This window comes from Silurus meridionalis, chromosome 21 (genome assembly GCF_014805685.1).
Source record: "Silurus meridionalis isolate SWU-2019-XX chromosome 21, ASM1480568v1, whole genome shotgun sequence".
NCBI lineage: Eukaryota > Metazoa > Chordata > Actinopteri > Siluriformes > Siluridae > Silurus > Silurus meridionalis.
In genome coordinates this window covers 14973311-14996370 of record NC_060904.1, presented here as the reverse complement: position 1 = coordinate 14996370, position 23060 = coordinate 14973311, and the positions used below count along the sequence as shown (strand labels likewise).

At 37.1% G+C, this 23060-nt stretch overlaps 1 protein-coding gene across 2 annotated transcripts in view; it reads left to right on the top strand.

Annotated features, from left to right (window-relative positions):
* Positions 1-23060, top strand: part of LOC124403718 (mannosyl-oligosaccharide 1,2-alpha-mannosidase IC) — a 211690-nt gene that overhangs the window by 140529 nt on the left and 48101 nt on the right. For both annotated transcript variants that reach the window (XM_046877431.1, XM_046877432.1), the window contains one exon: positions 14671-14751. In XM_046877431.1, coding sequence (XP_046733387.1) covers positions 14671-14751 — 81 coding nt within the window. The remainder of the gene's footprint in view (positions 1-14670; positions 14752-23060) is intronic.

The following is a 23060-nucleotide window of genomic DNA, read 5'->3' as shown; positions in this document are numbered from 1 at the left end:
CAATTGAAGCGAATACCATGTTTATGTATAATTTCACCCAAAAGGAGCATATATAAAGAGAAAAGCAGTGGGCCTAAGACAGATCCTTGCGGAACACCAAACTTTACCTCAGAGAGTCTGGAGAACTCACCATTTACATCAACAAACTGATAAACAACAATTGAAAACAACATAAAGCTACCTAACAGGAAACACAGAGCTAAGGACTAGTAAGTGTCCTCGCCACATAAAGTGCATCGTGTGCAAACAGTGCAAGACAGACAGTGCAAATACAACACAAGACAGTGTAGGACAAACACACAAAACACAAAATAGCACCGTTAGGAAACCTGCTGTATTACACAGTGTGTAAAAGAGTACTGAGTACAGGAGTGAACATTATGTACCCAAGAACCTAAAAGTGGAGACTGATAGAGATGTCATAACATTCTATGCTACTATTACCTCATAGCGTGCAGAGAAACAGTTAAGTTCCTCTGCTAATGATGGGTCCCCTTCAGAAGTCATGCACTACCTGGTCTAGTTGGTGTATACACCTTCAGGTCGTTATCTATGAACACGTCCCAATTTGTCCTCTTAAAACAGTCTGTTAAATGTGAGGAAGCTCTTTCTGGCCAGATTTGAACAGTCATTGTGGAAGGTTGAGCTTTTCCTCGGAGGGGTGTATGTTGAAGTTAGGAGCATGGAGAGGTGGTCTGATTGGCATAGATGTAGTAGTTGTATTATTTTGATATTTGAATATTTGAATATTTGAATATACTTTGTCCATTAGTGTAACATTGTGAATTTGTGTGATTTTCATTGTAATGGGATTACAATGAAAATTATGGGTTAATATATTTATTAACAGTATGGTTTAGTGATTAAGTGTATGAATGAGTGTGGTTAGTATAGAGATATGGGTTAGTGTGAGTACCGTAAGACTATGGATTGATTACTATAACAGTATAGATTAGTACAATTACTCAGAAAAGATAGGTTAGTGTGATTACAGTACTATGGAGTTTAATAAACTTTGATTGTCATTATGAAATATGGTTTAGTATGATTATTAAGGTTGTACAGTAAGGATTTGTGTTGCTGCTCAGAAAATATGGAATAATGTGATTAGTCTAAAAACGTGAATTAATTAATTAATCAGTATTAGATATAGAAATATGTGATTAATGCAACAGTATTGATGTGATTATGAACATATAGGTATATATTGGTGTGTGTATATATATATATATATATATATATATATATATATATATATATATAGTATGATTACTAAAATTTTATAATTTAGCATGTTTACTATAAAAATATGGTTTGATTGCTATAAAAATATGAGTCATTGTGATGACTAAAACAGTAGGGTTTACTGTTATTATGGAAATATGGGTTATAGTGATTACTAAGAAAATATAGGTCATTGTGATTATTACAAAAATATGGGTTATTGTAATTACTAAAACAGTACGGGTTTAATGTAATTATGAAAAGACAAGTTTGTGTGATCACTAAAACAGTACGGTTTAGTGTGATTATGAAATTTTGGGTTTGTGTGATTACTATAAAAATATGGATTAGTGTAATTCTGTTAATAGTATGAATTATTATGATTATCCAAGTAGGATTTAAGGTCTATGACAATAAGATTTAGAATACCAGCTTTAAAATTATGGATCTGTATGATAACTATAATGTCCTAAATACTATGAGCAGGTATGACCATTACATTAGAATAAATATTATTACAGTACAAGTTAGTATGATTAACATTATGGAGTACTGCAATTACTGTAATAATATGGATTATTAATGTTTAAAAAAAAACAGTAGGGATTAGTATAATTGCAATAATGTATATGATTACTATAGTAGCATTTAATACTATGTGGAGGTACGAGCATTACAGCAGCATGGTTAAAATAATAGTATGAACCAGAATGACTGGTAATAAGTCTGATTAATCATAAGCCGATTGTTATATTAGTATGAATAAGTGATACAGTATGTGTAAGACGGTTATAAAAGATTTGTAACTGCTTTAACAACATGCTTGTATTACATCACGGATGTGATTACAGTATGATTGCTGTAGTCTAAAAGCCCAGTATGTGTATTCCACCAACACAAATGCTATTAGATTTTACATCCTGTATAACTGTTAGAAATGTGTGATTGCTTAAATTGTCATAATCACATGAACAGTAGTCATTTATTATTATTATGACAATATGATTGGTTATGAGAAAGACCAGATGGGCACCAGTAGATTAGTATTCGTTTTATTGCGTGCACTCCGATGTGAAAAGAAGATTCCCAAGTCGTGTGTATTGCATCAGTTTTTTTTTTTTTTTTTACACAGCTCAGCCTTGTGAGAGACGAATTTTTATTCTGCTGTTGCGCCATTCAGTCTGCCGTGAGCCAAGCTGCTCTGCAACTCAGGGGGGCGAGGTATGGCTAGCCCCATGTCAAGAGTGTGTGTTCTGAGAGTGTATACATGAAGTCTGGCTCTACTGGCTCGTATTTTTTTTGTGTGTGTACTTATCAACCAGAGGAAAGGAAAGTCAGCACAGCAAAATCTTTTCCAAATCAGATTCGATTTATTCTGTTATTCAACACAGTCCTGAAGTTTAATTCTACACACAACTGCTTACTTCAAAGTGTTCCATGTGTGTGTCTGTGTGTGTTTGTGTGATGTATTTGAGTTGTAGAATTATAAATGTAAGTAAGCCATTTAGCCAAAATGAAGGTGTGTTTTTATAGTAGAAATGAGAGAAGGTTACAATTGTGCTGTGTTGTTGAGGAAAAAGTCATGAGGAAGCAACATCACAGTTTTTTCATAAATATCTTTGTGATTTGTTGTTGTTTTGAATATTTAGATTCAATTTTTTGACATTTACAGGTGAAATTGTTTCGCAGGAATAGTTTTTTACCACATGCTTTCTACAGTTTCAGATTTCCCTACAGGGAAAGTGTGATTTTTCATGACATTTAATTTTCATGTGTTGTGAAAACTGTTACAAGTCACATTTACTCTAAGACTATGAATTCTATACACACACACTATACAGACAAAAGTCATATGTGGCACAATTTAATAGAATGCTTTGGATGCTGTAGAACTTCATTTTCCATTCACTTGAACTATGAGACCCGAACCTGTTCCAGCCTGTCAATGCCCCTGTTTACATTAGGGATGCACCGAAACAAAAAATTCTGGATGCACTTGGCCGAAACCCGATTATTTAAAAATACTTTTTGTATCATTGATTGTATTAATATTAGACTTATTAGTGAAATTTTAATAACACAATTTTTATCACAATTAAAAAATCACAATTAGAATTTTTTTTTTAAGTTTCATAACACATTCATTTCAACATAATAAAATGTAACAATTATTGTTCAAAACAGCAGTAATATAAACTAGAACCAACTAGGGCTGTAGCTATCGATTATTTTTGTAATTGACTATTCTTTTTTTAATACTTTTTTATTAGATTTATTAAAGAGCAACACTAAATATACAAGAGATGAAAAGAGGGTTCTCTTAAAATGAAATAAAATTTTAAGTAATTTTATTGCTTTTATAAAAGAATATCTATATATATATATATATATATATATATATATATATATATATATATGTGTATATGAAAATGTAAAACGAATGACAAACACTCGTTGTTAAAAAGTGTTGAACTTAACAGCGTGATTTCCACATACATATTAGCTATCGTTAGCATTTCACAATTTTACAAAATGTACAACATAACTCGCTCCACTTTACTGGCAAAAACTTCCACAAACTTTAATAACTCTGCTGTCCCCAACAACGCACACACGATGAAAACAGCTAATGAAATAGTTGCTGTTGATATGCGCATCACCAATTTCCTTCCGCCAAATTTCATCAACGTAGGTTCCTAAACACACAAAAACTCGAAATGAATGACAGCCTTGTGGCCACTTACATAGAGCTCTGACCTCAATCCTATTGAACACGTTTGGCATCACCTACATCAGTAGCTGACCTTTCTAAAACATTTGCAGCTAAAAGAGCACGAATCTCTACAAACAAACAGCCAATGGAGACTAAATGCGGAATAAGATGTTTGTAATCTTAATGTTATTGTCAGGTGTCCACAAACATTTGGCCATATAGTTACAATATAGTATGCATTATTCTGACTTAAATAGAAGGATAGAATAGTATTAAAGCAACTTGGGTATGTGTGTGTGTGTGTGTGTGTGTGTGTGTGTATACAGTATATGTATTGACAGCCCCTATATTGAGTGATGACAAGCTTGATAGGTACATTTGGCCCACTCCTTTTATCTTCCCCCTCACTCTCTTTTTCTATCTCTCTTTTTCTAGATCGATCTCTCATTCTCTCTCCATCTCTGCGTTCCTCTCTGACCTTAAGCTGTCAGTGTGTCTGCAGTGTAAAATGCCACAGCTGAGAACACACACTGAGTCACGGCCACAAAGTCTCCTGGGTGTGTAAATGTGTTGGCAGTGTTTGTGGCAGGCAACCACCGTGTTGATTAGTATTTTCGAGGAACGGTGTCAGACCGCGTTTCCCTCCTGTGCCTCACGTCTACGGTGTTACAACGATCGCTTTGGTTAAAGGCGTGTTAGCGTACAGTTGATGGAGTTAGCGCACAACAGAGCCCCATGTGTTCCGCATGGCTACAAAAGAGACAGGGGAAAAAAAACGCGCATTTTACGATGAGCTTTATTCCAGAAATGTCATTTAATTCAGATTCATGCTACACTGCTTAGCATAAAATGCTAGTTATGTTGTCAAAACCCGTTGAGCATGAAGGTGGGTGGGAAGGAGGACTTGGAGCTTCGGGCATTGCTTTCATTTTTCCCAGTAGTGCTTTCCAATGTGCTTTTCGAAACACAGCCTGCTAGCTAGCTGATATATGAGCTCAGTTAGATCATTAGATCATTTGACTATTAAGCTAGCTAAGACATGCTATATATTTTCTGCTAGGGTAATGAGGCTTACAGAAAAACGAATACTTATGTACATTTTAGTGAGGTAGCTAGCTTTATCTCATTAACTCATACAAAGAAGCAAAAAGGATATTAAGCTTATAACTGAAAGCTAAAATATATATATACTATATGTCTATATCACACAATGTGTTTTTATATATAATAGACTACATAATATAGACTATATGTAGATTATAGACTATATGTCATTATTTCTCAGGCACTCAGGGCCTACCCTAGCTTATAGATCTGTATACCACCTCTATATACAGTGTGTGTTCTATACTCTATGTGTATTATCTTGTTACAACTGTACACACAATGGACATATCTCATATACTCAGATTTTATTTATCGTGAGTGAGCTAGCTTGATAACTAGCTAAGCAGCTATTTGGTATAATGTTCTTTATGCTAATCAGTAAGCTGAAGGAGTGAAAAAAAAACTGATATTGATGTCATTTGATTACAGTTTAATAATTGACTTGACAGGAAGATTTAGTAAAAGAACATAAGCGTTAGTTGGCACTAGCATATCACTTAAAAACCACTCTACTTCTGTTTACAGCCTGTCTGTTGCCCTCTTTTTTTTTTATCATTTTTCCTCCCTCTTCTCAATGTCCTCTTTTTTACCCTTTCCCTCGTTCTCGCTCTTGAGCGATCTCTTTTTCCTGTAGCAGCTGGCAGTTGCTATGGTTGCTACTGGAGCTTGATCTGTTTCTTTGTTTTTCTTTTCTGTTACTAAGCCTTTTTTTTTTCATTTGGACAGTAAAGACAAAAAAATACCCTTATTTTCTTCAAAGCTTTAGACACTCAATGTTAATGTCGGTGTAAAAAAATACAGGAGATATCTGAAAATATATCAGACTTTCAGCTTTGGAGAAGATGCCTGTTTGCTCTGTAACACAGAAATGAACCTCAGCTCCATTCCAGACATGTCCATCTGCTCTATACCATAGACATATCCATCAACCCAAATACCAAGTCCATAAGGTCCATACTGCATAAATGTCTATTAGCTCTATACCACAGAAATGTCCACCAGATCCACACCACAGAAATGTCCCTCAGGTTTCTATCATAGAAATTTACCATATACAATGGTCATCTCTTCAATAGCATAGAAATGTCAATCAAGTCCATACCACAGAAATGTCTTACAGCTTTATACCATAGAAATATCTGGCAAGATCATACCATAGAAATGTCCATTAGCTTATTACAATAGAAATGTTTGTCAGCTCCATACATCAGACATGTCTATCAGCTGCAAATCATACAAATGTCAGGTCCATACCACAGAAATGTCTATTAGATCCATGCTACAAATATGTCCATCAGATTCATACCACTGAAATGTTCCATCTATACTGTACATGTCCATTTTTTCCCTGGCATAGAAATGTCCATCAGGTCCATACCATAAAAAAATATTACAGCTCCATGCCATAGAAATGTCCATCAGCACCATACTATAGAAATGTCTGTCAATCTATACATCAAACATGTATATCAGGTGCAAATCATACAAATTTCCATACCACAGAAATGTCAATCAGATCCATACAAACAAAAATGTCCATTAGCTTCATATAATAGGAATGTCAATGGGATCTATACCATAGAAATGTCCACTAGATATATACCACAGAAATGTCCATCTGATCCATACCACAGAAATGTTCATTAGATCCATACCACAAAAATGTCCATCTGATCCATACCACAGAAATGTTCATTAGATCCATACCAGAGAAATGTCCATCAAGTTCATATCATGGACATGTCTATCAGATCTATACCAAAGAAATGTCTTACAGCTCTATACCAGAGAAGAGTCAATCAGCTCTCTACCACAGAAACGTCCACCAGATCCATACCACAGAAATATCCTTCAGGTTTATACCATTGAAATGTTCATCAGTTTTATATCCTACAAATGTCCATTATAACCATACCACAGCAATGCCCATCAGATCCATACCACAGAAATGTCCATCAGTTTGATATCATCGAAATTTCCGTCATATCCATACCACAGAAATGTCTAACATCTCAATACCAAAAAAAAGTTGTTAATTTCCGTACTACAGAAAAGTCCTTCAGCTCCATACCATTCATCACCATACTATAGATGTCCATCTGAATATTGTGAAGATGTTTATCAACCCTATAATATACATGTTTGCACTCAAGACTCGTCAGCTGATTTTCAAATATAAATAAAGACAGATAACAACTAAGACAAATGTCTTTTATGTGGCAGAACGAAAGTCGTAGAGGACACACACTTGATTTGTCAATCCATCATCAAGGCATAGGAAATGTTTTAAAAATGCTTTCACATAAAACTCTGTTAATAAGAACATTTGAAAGTGGTTAATCTGATTGAATGGACATGACTGACAACTTCTCCTTCCTGTGTCTTCTTCCAGTCAAAGATATTTCTGTTGCCTGACACGCATTACCCAGATTTATTGCTTTTGGTGGTCAGGAAATGAATTATTCATGCCTTTGCCAGATAGGTTGAGCAACTGGCCTGGAGTAATTTCTTTTAATAGTCAGAATAAATGATTGATGAAGTTGAGCTGAAATGAAATGATATTATAAAAGTAAAAAAAAAAGGGTACAGAAGCATATCTTCCTTCAGCCATTCTGTCTCTGTAGTAATGAGATAAGAATGACTGGCTGGCTTGAGCACGACTGTCCTTGGCTTAAAAGTATAGCTAGAAAATATGACCTAGTATGCATAATTTAATAATACGGATAATTTGGACGACGGTTTATTATGTTCAGCGCTTTAACGACTTTGCTGTATATGACCACATCATGTATACTTTGAATATGATACTTTTTTTAAGCAATATGGATTAGCAATAATGTGCAATTTAAAAGTTTGGAAACACGTCTTTTATTGTTTTTGAGAGAAACATAGAGGTTGTTTTTGTATATATGTCATTTTAATGTCATTTAAGCTTTTCACAGTGGGGGAGTGGTGCTCAGTGGTTAAGGTGCTGGGTTACTGATCGGAAGGTTGGGGTCAAACCTTGGTATCACCTTAACCCTCTGTGCTCCAGGGGGACCAACACAATATTAGGCAAGTGGTCATAATGTTATGCCTGATTAATGGCCATAAAGTTATGCCTGGTCAGTGTAAATGCTTAACCTGTATGTATTTATGGATGAAAATCTCTGATATAATTAGATCAGTCCAGTGCATCCTTTGTTAAGCCCAAGTTCTCTTCTTTGTGCCTCATTACAGTTATATCTGTATATATGTCCTAGAATGCTTAAATGAAAAAAATATACCCTTGCACTGTTAACCACATGTCCCAGATAGCGTTCTTGATTTAACAGCATGAACTCATTTATTCCTGAAATACTTATAATCTGACTACAGTGAGAATCAAATCTAAACACTGCACCCAGACTAGAAAAGAAACTTTACACTCTTTGATTCCTGGCTTTATTTTTATTTTTTGTGCATCTGTGCAAATCCAATTAGTTCAGAAAGAGGCAGTAGCACTGCTTTCACTGGGTAATGAGTCGATGATGCAGCGGCTGTGTTGTGCGTGTTGGCAGTTACACAGGGTGCGGAGGGAGGTAAAGAGAGAGATGGAGAGGAGGACAGTTGGTTGTAATTGAAAGTAATCGCTCCGGTGGACACGTCTTTAATTATGCAACTTGTCTCTTAAATCACTGATAAGAGTTTAAGTGGCGAAACTTGTGGTTAAAAAATGATGGGGACTAACTGAAGGGTTACTGTGAGCCAGCGGTCCCCAACCTTTTTTGCGCCACGGACCGGATTAATATCTGACAATATTTTCACAGATTGGCCTTTAAGGTGTGGCGGATAAATACAACAAAATAAAATGACACGATTATAAAAACTGGTATTTTCTAACTATAATAATAAACGTGAATCCACTGTGTTGTTTTTTTGTTCATTTTGCTCGCTTGGGGGTTTCAATTTAGCAGTAATGTATTATGTGTTAGCGGCCGGAGCAGCCCCTTTTAAGAAGGTAGAGGATGGAGGTAAGACATGTGACCGAGGCATCATGACATGCATCAAGAGAAAGTTATAGACAGATGTGGTGAAGAGAATCCGGTTTCCAAAATAAAACACCATTCAGAATCAGATAATAAATAAAACAGAAATAATGTAAGTTATGTATACTTTCTGTGCGGCCCAGTACCAATTGATTATGTATGTATAATAAAGTATACACTGTTGGTGTACACGCTTCTATTTAATACCTCTGGGATGGTTTGGAACGCTGACTGCACCCCTGGTCTCCTCACCTCTCCTACCTGAATTTACAAACATTCTGTGGCTGAATCTCCACAAACACACCACAAAACCAAATGTAACCTCTTCCCAGAAGAGTGAACTTATTTATAACAGCAAATAGGGTCTAAATGTTGAATGGGATGTTGAAAAAGCGCATACGAATCTTATAGTCATCAAGCCACAAACCATCAGTTTATATCCGTATGCCATGGATGTGATTGGAAGTTGCTTTGGAAAAGAATATCCGCCGGTTAAAAGAATCTAAATGTCAGCATTTGCTCCAAATAATATATAAAAGTGCTTTTTTCTTGAAATGCAATATGAATCACTTTCCATTATGTGATGAAATGTGCCATCTGGATGCGCTGGAGTTATATTGTGATAGGCAGGTTTATATTCAATATTATTTTTTTGTCAGGGACCAAATTGCTCTGTTTTGTCCATGACTCGATTACTCAGCCAGTCTTCGGATTTGCGCTAGCCAACCTTTCATCAACTGTCACGTTAACGCTACAACGTACACACGACTAAACCCAATGCCCGGGAACATGCTGATGGATCTCAGGGTGTGGCTTTATGGCTTTAACCATTAATCTACTGCATAAAAAACCCAAATACATCTCCATCCACTGGGCTAATTAAAGTCCTGATGTTGCAGAGTTGTTTTGAGAGTTTGGACTTTAAACAGATGGTTTATTGTAGCATAATTAGAACACAAAAACAGCCCAGAAGAAAACAGTGGAAATGGAAGCTCGTATGAGTTGTTACACCTTTTACAGGTTTTGTAAGAATTGAAGGTAACAGTTGCAGTTAAGATCTTTTGGAATATATATATATATATATATATATATATATATATATATATATATATATATATATATATATATATATATATATATATAAAATATAAAAACTGTTCTTAAAACTGAAATACTGAAATATTTAAATTCAGTTTAGTTTTATTTATTTTTTTAAATGAAATAAATCACTCAATACATTTTTGTTCAAGTAGAAATTAATATAGACCAATCAAATGTTTTATTTCTTTAAAATAGAATGGATGGATGGATGGATGGATGGATGGATGGATGGATGGATGGATGGATGGATGGATGGATGGATGGATAGATAGATAGATAGATAGATAGATAGATAGATAGATAGATAGATAGATAGATAGATAGATAGATAGATAGCATGTATATTTGCTGTGGGCTTTTTTCAAATGTATTTATTTATTTGTACATATTTTTATTTTATTTTTTTACAAAATTGTTGTTTTGAACACTTGGGTTTTCCCACTGCTCTCGTTAGTAATCTTGTTAACTCATGAGCACACACCACAGATGCCGACATCACGCCTGTCTTCCAAACCGAACTGGGCATCGTGTTTGCAGCATCTGTGCCTCGTTGTACCAACATGCAAGCAAGCCACGAAACAATCGAGCGACTTCAGGCTTACATCATGTCGAGTTAGCCATGAGGGTTTAGTTTCTGATGTTGTCTCGTTACCTTTTCCGCTATTGCTAAATGCAGTGGACAGTAACAATGTAAATGTAATTTGTTACTGTACTGAAGTAGTTTCTTCACGTATCTTGACTGTATAGTACTTTACTGAGGTATTTCCATTTGTGGGGACTTTAACTTCACTACATTTTAATCGTAAAAGTGAAATATCTAACTGCTTTTTGCAAAATCAATCGTTCTTTTTCTTTAATGACTGGATGAAAACGTAACTGGTCAAACAAGCAGCGAGCCACCAATCAGTATAGCGCACATTTTTTGATTGCGGCTTGATGGTGTCTAATAATCACTACAGTTCAGCATCAATTTAACAGCAAGCAGAACATTTTGAGATGCATAAATGAGGGAAGAAACTCCAGACTCGAACTCGCCACAACACCCGTGACCTTATTTGCGCAATTCTTTTTCACATATGATGATTAAGCAAAGAGTCTTATCAAAAGTGATAACAGAAACATTATCACTATATAATCATAGCTCTTTGGATAGTTGAGTACATTTGAAGGCAAATACTTTTGTTCTTTTACTCAAGTGAAAGTTTAAATGGAGCATTTTTACCTACTGTATCTCTACTTTAACTTAAGTACATGCTTTGTGTACTTTGTCCACCACTGGATGACTGTACGTTGTGTCCCCAATGCTTTCTGAGGTGAACTTAAAAAATGCTCTTTTGCCAGCATTAGCATTGTGACCACATATGGTGGCTGTTGCTGCACTTTATCCACAGGGTTACCAAACCCCCTGGTATATTTAAGGTGTTGACTGCACCTTTATCAATACAACACATCGTTAAAAACAAACATTTCGATGTGTTATTGTTTTCATAGAACTCATTCACAGTCAGTTAATGGGCAACTCTTGACATAACCTTAGACTACATTATACAACGTTTTAGATTTATTTAACTTTGGAAGAAGTCTCCAGTGCTAGCACTTTAGGAGCAGTCAGTCAGTAAATCTCCCACCACAGGACAGTCTGCAGGGCAAAGAGCTTTGTGCTTTCTTCAACAGTACCCCCTGTTGTGTTTAATTCTTTAATTAACACAGCGCTTTATACTGACCAGAAAAAAAGAATTCAACTACAATCCGAAGCCCTTCATCAGCAATGCAAACAAAAGCCTTCTGAAGCTGTGGAAAGGGAATATTTGCCTCCTACAGTTTCAGAAGAAATCGGGCCTTGCACTGTTCAAAGGGTTTAAATGGCAAACATTGTATGGCCAGCTTCATTTGCTCACACTATAAATATCTCAATTTCCTCCACAGATTAAAAATAATGCACAATTTACACTACATAGATAAACATTTGTGGACCACAAGATTGTATGTGCTTTTTGAACACCCCTTTCCACATTTAGTCCCTATTTTTTGTTACAATATCCTCCAGTCTTCTGGGAAGATGGTCTACTAGATTTTGGAGTGTAGTTCGGAAGATTTCTGCTCGTTCAGCAACAAGGGTGTTAGTAAATTTAGGTACTGATGTGGGTGAGTTGAGGAGTTGTATTCAGTGTTCCAATTTATCCCAAATGTGTTTAATAGGGTTGAGGTCAGAGCTCTATAGCAGAAGATCTGCCAATCCTAACCATGTAAAGCATATCTTCATGGAGCTGGATTTGTGCACAGGGGCATTGTCATGCTCGAACAGGTATATACAGTGCTATACAATTGTGTGCATACTGTATACTTTGTCCAAATTGTGTATCTTAAAGGAAGTTTGAGGAGAAAAGCATTTAAAAACTGAAACAACAGCGGTCCTAAATCGGAACTGAACAGGGGAAACGGTGGTCTAGTGGTTAAAATAATGGATTTCTGCTCAGAATGGTATGAGTTCATATCACAGCCTCACCATGAAAGCACTGCTTGGCCATTGACCAATATCCTTGTCCCTCCTTAGATAATAATTTCAAATGCTAAACTCAAAGAATCTCAGACAAAAGTCATGGTTTGGAAGACTGTATCTAAGAGCAAAACCGTGCCGAATTGGATTTCCCATAATTCCCCATTGGCTTCCTCTTTGGAGAGGCCACAAGTCACTAAGCACGATTAATTTTTTAACGGTAAATGTATTAATGCAGAAGAGGACAGACAGCGATTGCCTAAATCGTGATATGCTTCTTTATGAAGCAGCAGAAGGAGCAATCTGAATAGTTGTTGTTTGCTGGCTACAAGTCTAATATATAATAAGCAGAGATTGATATTAAAAGGAGGACACAACAGATAAAAAATTGTTAGTACAAATGTTTTTATATGGTTGGTACATTCCAAAGGTCTGTGGGTTCAAATCCCAGGATCACCAAAAATCCAGTTAATCCCTTGAGCAAGGCTCTTAACCCTCAACTGTACATCTTTGTGCTTGCAATGGATTTCAATTCACTTGTAACTTTGCTAAATATAAAATTATTGGTCAGGTAGGTAAAAAAATGTTCACTGTCTGCTAGGGTTCGTGATGGCTTGGTAAGACAATGATAACAAGAGGCCAAGAATGAAATGAGATGTGTGAAAAGTCTCCAACACCAAAGAAAATTGGAAACTGGCATCAATATTTTCTCTTCCTAAATGTCCTAAATAATAAATCATAATGAAAGCTGTATTATACCTTCTGCTTATTATTAGCTTCCTGGGCCGATCGATATTATCCTTTAACCTGCAGGACATTTTAGTGAGATATTATCTCACTATTGAACCCACTAATGTGCTTTAATGTTTTACACAGAACTGAGTTATGGCACAAGTTTAAAGCTTTGAGAAAAAAAGCTTTGTTGTTCACATAGCAGTTACAGAACTTTTTTATTTGTTGTCTGTTGAAGGTCCACAATGCAGGACTGCCAGAGAACTACTGTAGGGCATTGGCAGTGTATGGCATTGGCAGTGTAGGGCATTGGCAGAGGCAGTGCAGGGCATTGGCAATGGCAGTATAGGGCAGTGGCAGTGTAGGGCAGTGGCAGTGTAGGGAAGTGGCAGTGTAGGGCAGTGTAGAGCAGTGGCAGTGTAGAGCAGTGGCAGTGTATAGCAGTGGCAGTGGCAGTGTAGGGCAATGGCAGTGTAGAGCAGTGGGAGTGTAGAACATTGGCAGTGGCAGTGTAGGGCAGTGGCAGTATAAAGCAGTGGGAGTGTAGAACATTGGCAGTGGCAGTGTAGGGCAGTGGCAGTATAGAGCAGTGGGAGTGTAGAACATTGGCAGTGGCAGTGTAGGGCAGTGGTAATGTAGGGCATTGGCAGTGGCAGTGTAGGGCAGTGGCAGTGTAGGGCATTGGCAGTGGCAGTGTAGGGCAGTGGCAGTGGTGGACAGTAAAGAAGTAAATGTAATTCATTATTGTAATTAAGTAGCTTTTTAAATCTTAAAAACTTGGTGCTTGGTGTATCTACTGATCACCAACATACAGTTCAGCATCAGTTTAACAGCAAGCAGAACATTTAGAGATGATGGAAGAATCTCCAGACTCGAACTCACCACAACACCTGTGACTTTATTTACACAATTTCTTTTACAAGTAGTTGAAAATAAGGTTTTGGCCTCATGATAATTTTTCATGGATATCAATCAGTGTTTGACTCATTCGAGTTTTTCACATAATCTGAGTTGATAAAGCAACAGTCTTGTGTCAAAAATGATAATAGGAACATTATAGCCATAATAAATCATAGTACTTTGGATACTTGAGTACATTTACAAGCAAATACTTTTGTACTTTTACTCAATTAAAAGTTTAAAGGGACAATTTTGTGTTGGTTTAGAATAGTGTTGGATTGGAATTGATGTTGGATGGTAAAAATGGTTGTGTTGGGAATTTAGTGCCGGTTTAGAAAAATGTTTCTTGAGACTATATTTTGATTTTTCGTTTTGTTTCTGTGTTGCAGAGTGGAGAGGCTTCTGTTTTTGAGGTGAACATCCGGTACGTCGGAGGCCTGCTGTCTGCGTACTACCTGACCGGTGAAGAGGTAAGATCAGATATATTACACTTTATGTTGCAGCATAACATACACAGAAACACAAACACACACATTTACAGCATGCAGTACACTAAGCCTCCAACCGTTCCCTCAGGATCAGGAGAGATCCACTGGTGTAACTTGCTGAGACTTATTGCTCCATTGACGAGGATAAAAATCATACTCATCCGAAACGAATGGCCGAGAAACCTGTCGATACACAAACTCCCGAGTCAGCGCAATGTGTATTGATTGAAATTGTGAAAAAAGGCAGAAAAGAAGAGCAAAGTGTGGGATTTTCCTGCACTTTCAGCTTTTTGCTTTTTCATTTATAAGTGTGTGGTGGATGCTGGTGACTTTTACCTTGATGTGAGAATTCATTATTTCTTTCTTTCTTTCTTTCTTTCTTTCTTTCTTTCTTTCTTTCTTTCTTTCTTTCTTTCTTTCTTTCTTTCTTTTTCTTTTACTCTATCCATCTTTCTTTCTTTCTTTCTTTCTTTCTTTCTTTCTTTTTCTTTTACTCTATCCATCTTTCTTTCTTTCTTTCTTTCTTTCTTTCTTTCTTTCTTTCTTTCTTTCTTTCTTTCTTTCTTTCTTTCTTCCTGTTTCTACCTTTCTTTCTTTTTCCTTCACCCATCCATCCATCTTTCTTTCTTTCTTTCTTTCTTTCTTCCTTTCTTTCTTTCTTTCTTTCTTTCTTTCTTTCTTTCTTTCTTTCTTTCTTTCTTTCTTTCTTTTGTTTCTACCTTTCTTTCTTTTTGATTCTACCTTTCTTTCTTTTTCCTTCACCCATCCATCTTTCTTTCTTTCTTTCTTTCTTTCTTTCTTTCTTTCTTTCTTTCTTCTTTCTTTCTTTCTTTCTTTCTTTCTTTCTTTCTTTTTTCTATTTGTTTTAAGCTTTTTTTCTTCTCCATCCATCCATCCATCCATCCATCCATCCATCCATCCATCCATCCATCCATCCTTCTTTCTTTCTTTCTTTCTTTCTTTCTTTCTTTCTTTCTTTCTTTCTTTCTTTCTTATCCATATAGTTGCAAGTCTAGAAACAAAGCCTCACAAAAACTGTAGCTTCTAAATGTGTGTGTGTGTGTGTGTGTGTGTGTGTGTGTGTGCGCTCGTGCTCATACCAGTGTAACAGATACACATAGTCGAATATGAGAGAAATGCAAAGCTTTCCTAAATCACCTACTATGGCCTTAATATTTAAACACTTTTGTATTAATCCTGAACATTAAAGATAATTAATTTTGTACAGTAACTCGCCTTCACTCCAAATAAATAAATCATGCGAGACACAAAACATTTGCCTCTGCAGGAGCTGGATTTTTGTTTTCTCGCATGCCACCAGATAAAGTGTGTTGTCTGCATTTTCTGACAGAAGTGTCAATATAGCTTAGCCTCCTGCTGTGTGTCTGTCACGTGTGCGTGTGTGTGTGTGTGTGTATGCTGTCTGAACTCTGCATGTGTTTTTTATGAGTCTGATGAGAGCAAAATAAAGATTTCCAAACTAGCAATAGCTGCAAGCACCGATTTACGGGGTCCAAACACCTATTACAAATATACAACCCCTTGTGTGGTCCATTAAATTACCAAACTTTGCAGAACAATTCAGAGAAAACATGCACAAGGTGTTTTCAAAATGTTTTGAGACTCGCTCTGTTTTTATTTATCTACGTTTGCACACTATCACCTTCAAAATAGTCCCCTTGCCCAGCAATACAGCGCTCCTAGTGTTGTGTCCTGGAAGTCTTTTTGAAGCGTGTCAGGTATCTTCTGCTATTCCTGCTGGATCTCAAAAAAATGGTGACATTTGAGCTGAATCTTCATCTTCTCGGAGCTCGGAGTGCACACGTGGTCAGAAAAGCAGACGTGATAATGCACCAGGTGCGAAGCTCCACACAGTAAATTATGACAATCGGTGCTCCCTGTGACTGTGACAAAACCAGTCTCGAAACGTTTTGACACCACCTCGCACTCTTTTTGTTTTATAGGTAAAGCTGAATACTAGATCTGTTAAATCCCCCCTAAAAGCTGATTGGCTGATGGCTGATGGATTTTTTTAATATGCTTTCTCGTGACACGTGCCATCAGTCTTGCCTTCAAAAACAAAATGAGAGTCAGTATAGCGGCTCGTTCGTCTCTTCATCTAATTTCTCCTCGCATGCTGTGGTCCCTAAACACTTCCCAGAGAAAGGAAGTCCTACAACATTGATTAGATTAACACACGCCCGCTGCCACTCCAGTTGTTGCCGGGGGGGTTGCAGGAATTAGTGTTATTGAAAGTGACGATGTCCCTCTTCTCAATAATTTCGTCCGGGTCGATTTTTTCCATCCTCCGAGTCGTTGCTTTCTTAGTGTTTTATGGTGACGGTCATTAAAAAGACACCCAGTAGTCGGCGGTCTGTCTGGGTTGCAGCTCGCTCCGAGAGGCTTAATCGATTTATGTAAAGCCTTGTGTTCTATACTCGTGTCATTTCAGAGCTCTCAAGCCTGATGGAACACTTGCATTTGTGACATAATCTTTTTTGTTGTTGTTCTACAAGTTCACATCCCAACTATAGCAAAACCAGGAGTCCGAAAGAGAGTTTCTCCCATCATGTAGCAGTTCCCATATTGATGAACATTTGCTTGTTTGATTTTGGTTGTAGTCCCATGAGTTCTAATGCTACCTGATTGTGCTCACCTGTTTTGTGTTCATCTATATTCATATTAGTGCTGTATGGACTCCTTTATGTACACCGATCAGGCATAACATTATGACATTACAACATTATGAGCAGTGAAGTGAAGAACACTGATTAGTGGGTGTGATATATTTATTAGGCAGCAAGTGAACATTTTGTCCTCAAAGTTGACGTGTTGGAAGCAGGAAAAATGGGTGAGCGTAAGGATTTTTTTCAGGAGTTTGACAAATTGTGATGTCTAGACGTCTGGGACAGAGCATCTCCAAAACTGCTGCTCCTGTGAGATTTTCCTGGTCTGCAGTAGTCAGTATTGTTTAAAAGTGGTCAAATGAAGGAACAGTGGTGAACCAGTGACAGGGTGATGCTCCTGTAGCTCAAATTGCTAAAGAACTTAATGCTTTTAATGCTCAGCAAAAGGGGGAGCAACACAATATTAGGCAGTTGTTCATAAAGTTATGCCAGATCGGTATAAACAACCTTAAAATAACCCCTGACATTTCCAACCATATGTGGTTTATTTTCAAACTGTTACCATGAAGTAGGAGGCACACAATTGTATAGGGTACCATACCATGTATAGGGTACCGAATGCAATAGCATGAAACTTTCCCTTCACTTAACCCCTTAGAGACCCAAACTTTTTCCAGCAGGACAATGCCTGCTATAGAACTCTGACCTTAACCCTATTGAACACCTTTTGGATGACTTGGAACGCTGACTGCACCATTCATCTGTACATGACTTTATTCAAGCCCTTGTGGATAAATGAGCACAAATCCCCAAAAGTACACTTCAAAATCTTGTGGAACATCTTCCCAAAAGAATGGAGGTGATTATAAGATCAAATTGGGACTAAACACAAAATCAAGAGACTGAAAACAAAATAATTAAATTAATAAAACCTTAGAAACTAAAATAAAACATCACCTCTAAGCCCCTTTGTCTTTCTATTTCAAAGCAGGTGCTAAAGCCACAGTGTGAGCAGCTGTCTTCTGAATCAAATTAATTAGTGCACAAAAAAGAGAGCAAGACTTGAGAAAGAAACGCTTGCGGGACATCTGAGGACACACTCAACCTCCCTCAGGGGTTCTACATCAGTGTGTGCACAGTTCATACTCCAGCGCTAACAAAAGCACACATTCTCTCATGTTCATAGGCAGGTGGAGACATAAAGAAATGGGAGACATGGATGAGAGCTACTGACTTAATTACAGAGAAAGAGAAAGGAAGAGAGGGGGAAAAAAAACGAGAGAGCATTCGACAGCAACACGTTGCGTTTAACCATCACAGGATTTGTGTTAATTTCTATTTAACCCGTAACGTTTTAATAACGCCAGACGAACGCTAGGTTTATGTCAATGCCTTTCTTTTCGCTTTATCGTTTCTATAGCAACCAGAATTCATCCTTGCAAAGCGCAATTGTCTGCCACACAAACGGCTAATGATAAACAGATTAAAACACAATGAACGAAAACAAAATGCTAATGATGAAACGTTGTATAATGACACTCGTGAATGAAACGTAAATTATCGAAATCAGAGACGTTTCATTTCATCTTTTTTTTTTTTTACCTGATTTGAACATTAAGTACGGCTGATCGATAGTCAGTCAAGCGAGAAATCTCAGCTCGGATAGCAAACCGGCATTTTTTTCCCTCTCTCGCTCCTTCGTTCCATGTCTCGTTCTGCGGTCTTCGTTTTGAGCTTGTGCCGACTTCTCCAGCAAAATTATAGAGCGGTTCACGAATAAAAAATCTAAACAAGGAGCTGAAAAGCATTTGGCTTTGTGGGGAGGGTAAAAGTGAACGCATTGTAAACCTAACGCTGTCCATCGGTCGCATGAAATAAAAGGCCTCTCGTTTGTGCGATCTTTTCCTCGCAACGCTTTTTTTCCCCATTAAACAATAAGCCGACGATCCCACAGTGTTCGTGATAACAGCCGTGTGATAAACCTGCAATCGACTCAGGCACAGGCATGAGGTCGGATAAAAGCAAGGAGTATAAAGAAATAGCTCTGCCTTGGGAAGAAGTTTTACTCAATCTTTTTTTTTTTTTTACTCTAAATATTTGTTGCAGTTTTTTGGACGTAAATTTCCACATTCAGCGTTTGCTGTCATAATATCCTCTGCTCTTTTGGAAAGATGAAGAGATGTTCCACAGGATTCTGGAGTGTGCTTGTGGAAATTTGTGCTCATTCAGACACTAAAATAAGGTACTGATGTAGATGAGGTGAGGAGGCCTGGGGTGCGTTCCAGTTCATCCAAATGGTGTTCGATAGGGTTGAGGTCAGAGCTCTTTAGCAGGACATTCAAGATCCTTCACTCTAACAAATGTAAAGCATATCTCCATGGAGCTGGCTTTGGGCCCATTGTCGTCCTGGAACAGGTTTGGGTCTCTTAGTTCTAGTGAAGGGAAAAGTGATCTCCATGAAGATATGGTTTACATGGTTTGGAGAGGAAGATCTTGAGCGGCCTGCGATAGAACACTGATCTCAACAATACTGAACACCTCTGGGATGAATTGGAACATTGACTGCGCCCCAGGTCCCCTCACCTTCTCACCTACATCAATACCTGATTTTACTCAGGCCTTTGTGTCTGAATGAGCACAAATCTCTACAAGCAAAGCAAAGCTCTCCTAAATCTAGAGGAACATCTTCCCAGAAGACTGGAGGCACATACCGTACCATATTTATGAGTAGATGTCTGCAATTTTTTGGCAATATAGTGTGTGTGTATGTATATATATACACACAAGTGCTATTTTTCTGTACATTTTTATAGTAACCAATTCTTTTAAACAAAGAAAAGCCCATGAGGATTTGAACGCAGTGATTTATTCTCTCTCATGATTAGAAACGATGCCTATAACCCGTCTCGATTGACTCTGTATGAGAAAAAAAAGTGACGCTCCATTTATAGGTGAAAGTCTGATGTTCTAGAGAGCAGGAGAGCGATCGATGCTGGAAGCAAGCGTCATCGATCACAGCGTGGTCAGGGTTGATTTGTGAGTGGAGGGAGGAGAGGAAGATGAATGCGGCGAGAGCAGAACACCGATTCAGGTTAAGGCTGTACTGGTGACTGGAAGGTGGCGAGTTCAAATCAAGGAAAGAGTTTAGCCAGTCGGCTGCAGGCTTTCCATTAAATTCTTAGCACAACTGGTTCACATTCAGCATTACGGATTGCTTGAATTTTCAAGGTAGTATTATGACCAAGGTTATGAATATATATATATTTTTTTTAAATAAATAAAAAATGTGCAACAACTGTTGCAAATTTGAGGTTAAGGTTTAAATCAGCCAGTCTGGGAAGATCGGATTTTTCTGACTTGGATATTTGGGTCTTGCTCAGCAAACTAAATCATTATTCAAATGCTTTCGTTTATTGTTTATTTATGCAGATTGGAATGAAAGTGTTGCAGATTCTCTCGACACGTTAACAAAATTCCAATCATTTTTTGAATAAGGAATTAAGAAATAATGCAGTCAAGCACAAATAAGAAACAATTCATTCATCAGTGAATTGTTCCTTTGTTTTTCACATTATATTTTATTAAAAATTTTAATTATTTTATAAAAAAACTCGTTCCAGGAGGCAGAAATTGGGAATATCGGGGGAGGTGGTAGATAAATGGGTAAGGCATTGGACTTTGGAACAAAAATGTCATGACTTCTAATCCCAGCCACACCCAGCTGCCACTCCTGGGCCACTGAGCAAGGCCCTAAACGCCATAGCTGAAGTTGTATGAATGAGATAAATGTACATCGCTCAGGATGAGGGTGTCTGCCAAATGTAAATGTCATGGATGACTAAGGCTACACTAATCCAGATCGATTTTAAAACAACGTTTTCGTCAAAAACGATCTGTATTCACACTTTTGGTTTCAATTATTTTCCTCATGCACACTGAAACATCTGAAAACGTTTGCGTCGCTCTACCATGCACGAGCAAAACTTAAGATGCTTCGACCTGCATGATTTCCGTCTGCCATTTATTTACTCTCCGGCTCTGTAAAACTTCAAAAGGCACCGTCACATGACTAGAAATTCGTCATCGCTTTCGAAAGCCTCCGTTTTCACAATCCACAAATAATTTCCAAATATATCCACTTTTTCTAAAGCTACATTTGTTGTTGACTAAAAACGCTGTCTCAGTGTGGACAGACGGCCAAAGACGAAGAGAAAAATATGCGTTTTTGAATGAAAACATATTTGTGTGGACATGGATTCAAGAGATATGTTGGGGTTACAAACAAAACTGGCAAACAAACAAATCGCCCTCTGAGACAACTCCTGAGTCGTATTAAAAGTTTGTTCGTAATGAACCACTGGTTTATTAACGAGTTTGTCACGATGTCACTAAAATATATACAGATTCCAATTTCTTTGAAAACCACTGAATTTATGAATTCATTACTCTTCAAATTGATAAACATGGTCCTGCAGTGTCCTGTACAGTATTAGTGCAGGTAATGAGTACATCATGATGGATTTTACGATTTTCACCTCTACTTGCATTTTAAATAAACGTGTTAGATTGGCAAGGTGAAACGTGAACACCGAGTGATCCAGGGTCGCCCTCCAGAGAGACCTATGCTGCATGTGTTACGCATTTAAGCCATTAATTGATTTACATTTTCTTTTTGACAAATTACACCAGGTACAGAAGGGATTTTGTGCCAGGAAAAGTATATATTCCAGATGTGATGCTTTATGCAGTATTCATGTGTGTCAGTGTGTGAGTGTTTATTTAAATACTAAGTGCTCTTTTAGGCAACATCGGTTATTAATTAAGCACATAAAAGCAATATGCTAAGGGGTGGAGGGCCGAGACGTTGTGGTCCCATCATGAACAGAATAATGAATCGGATAATTTTGCAGCCGAGGGACAGACTAGTAATTACAGCCCTGTTTTTACAGATAGCAGGATGAGTCGTTGGTATATATATATATATATATATATATATATATATATATATATATATATATATATATATATATATATACTATATACATGGTCTTGACAGTGGCCTGGGGTGGAACCGTTTGTGGATGGTGGGAGGTGGCTTTTTGCTAACAATTTGTCCTCTTATCCTTGTTGTTCTTTTGCTTGCTCCTACTCCTGGTCCAATCCTACTTTTATTAAGTAAAGGAATAAGTGATAACTTACATTTAAACAAGAACTACAAAGATTGAGAAGTCAATAATTTTTTTTTTTCAGGGTGGTGATTTACAAGCTTCTGAGCAGCTCAAACCTTTGTTTGTTTGTTTGTTTGTTTTTTTACAACCCATTTGTGCTGCTCAGAAGCTTGTAATTCACCACCTTGGACTTAAAGATGATTGACTTTCTAATATATATTGTACTGTATTTTTTATTTAGATGCAAAAAATCGTTCACAGTTTTGTCAAAGATTTGCATCAATCAATAGCCACAAGTACAGGAAAAAAACTAAATTAGAAGTAGGATTGAATGGAGGAAAAGTTTATCATGGTGCAAATGAGAGGTGCAGCAACCTCAGCAAAATCAAACTTCATCAATCAAAGGACTTCATTGTCCAACACTTGTAATAAACCTAGAAACTCTGAACCCTGGCCCTTTGGGAAAACTGTTGATGAAAAAAAACATTAGAAGCTA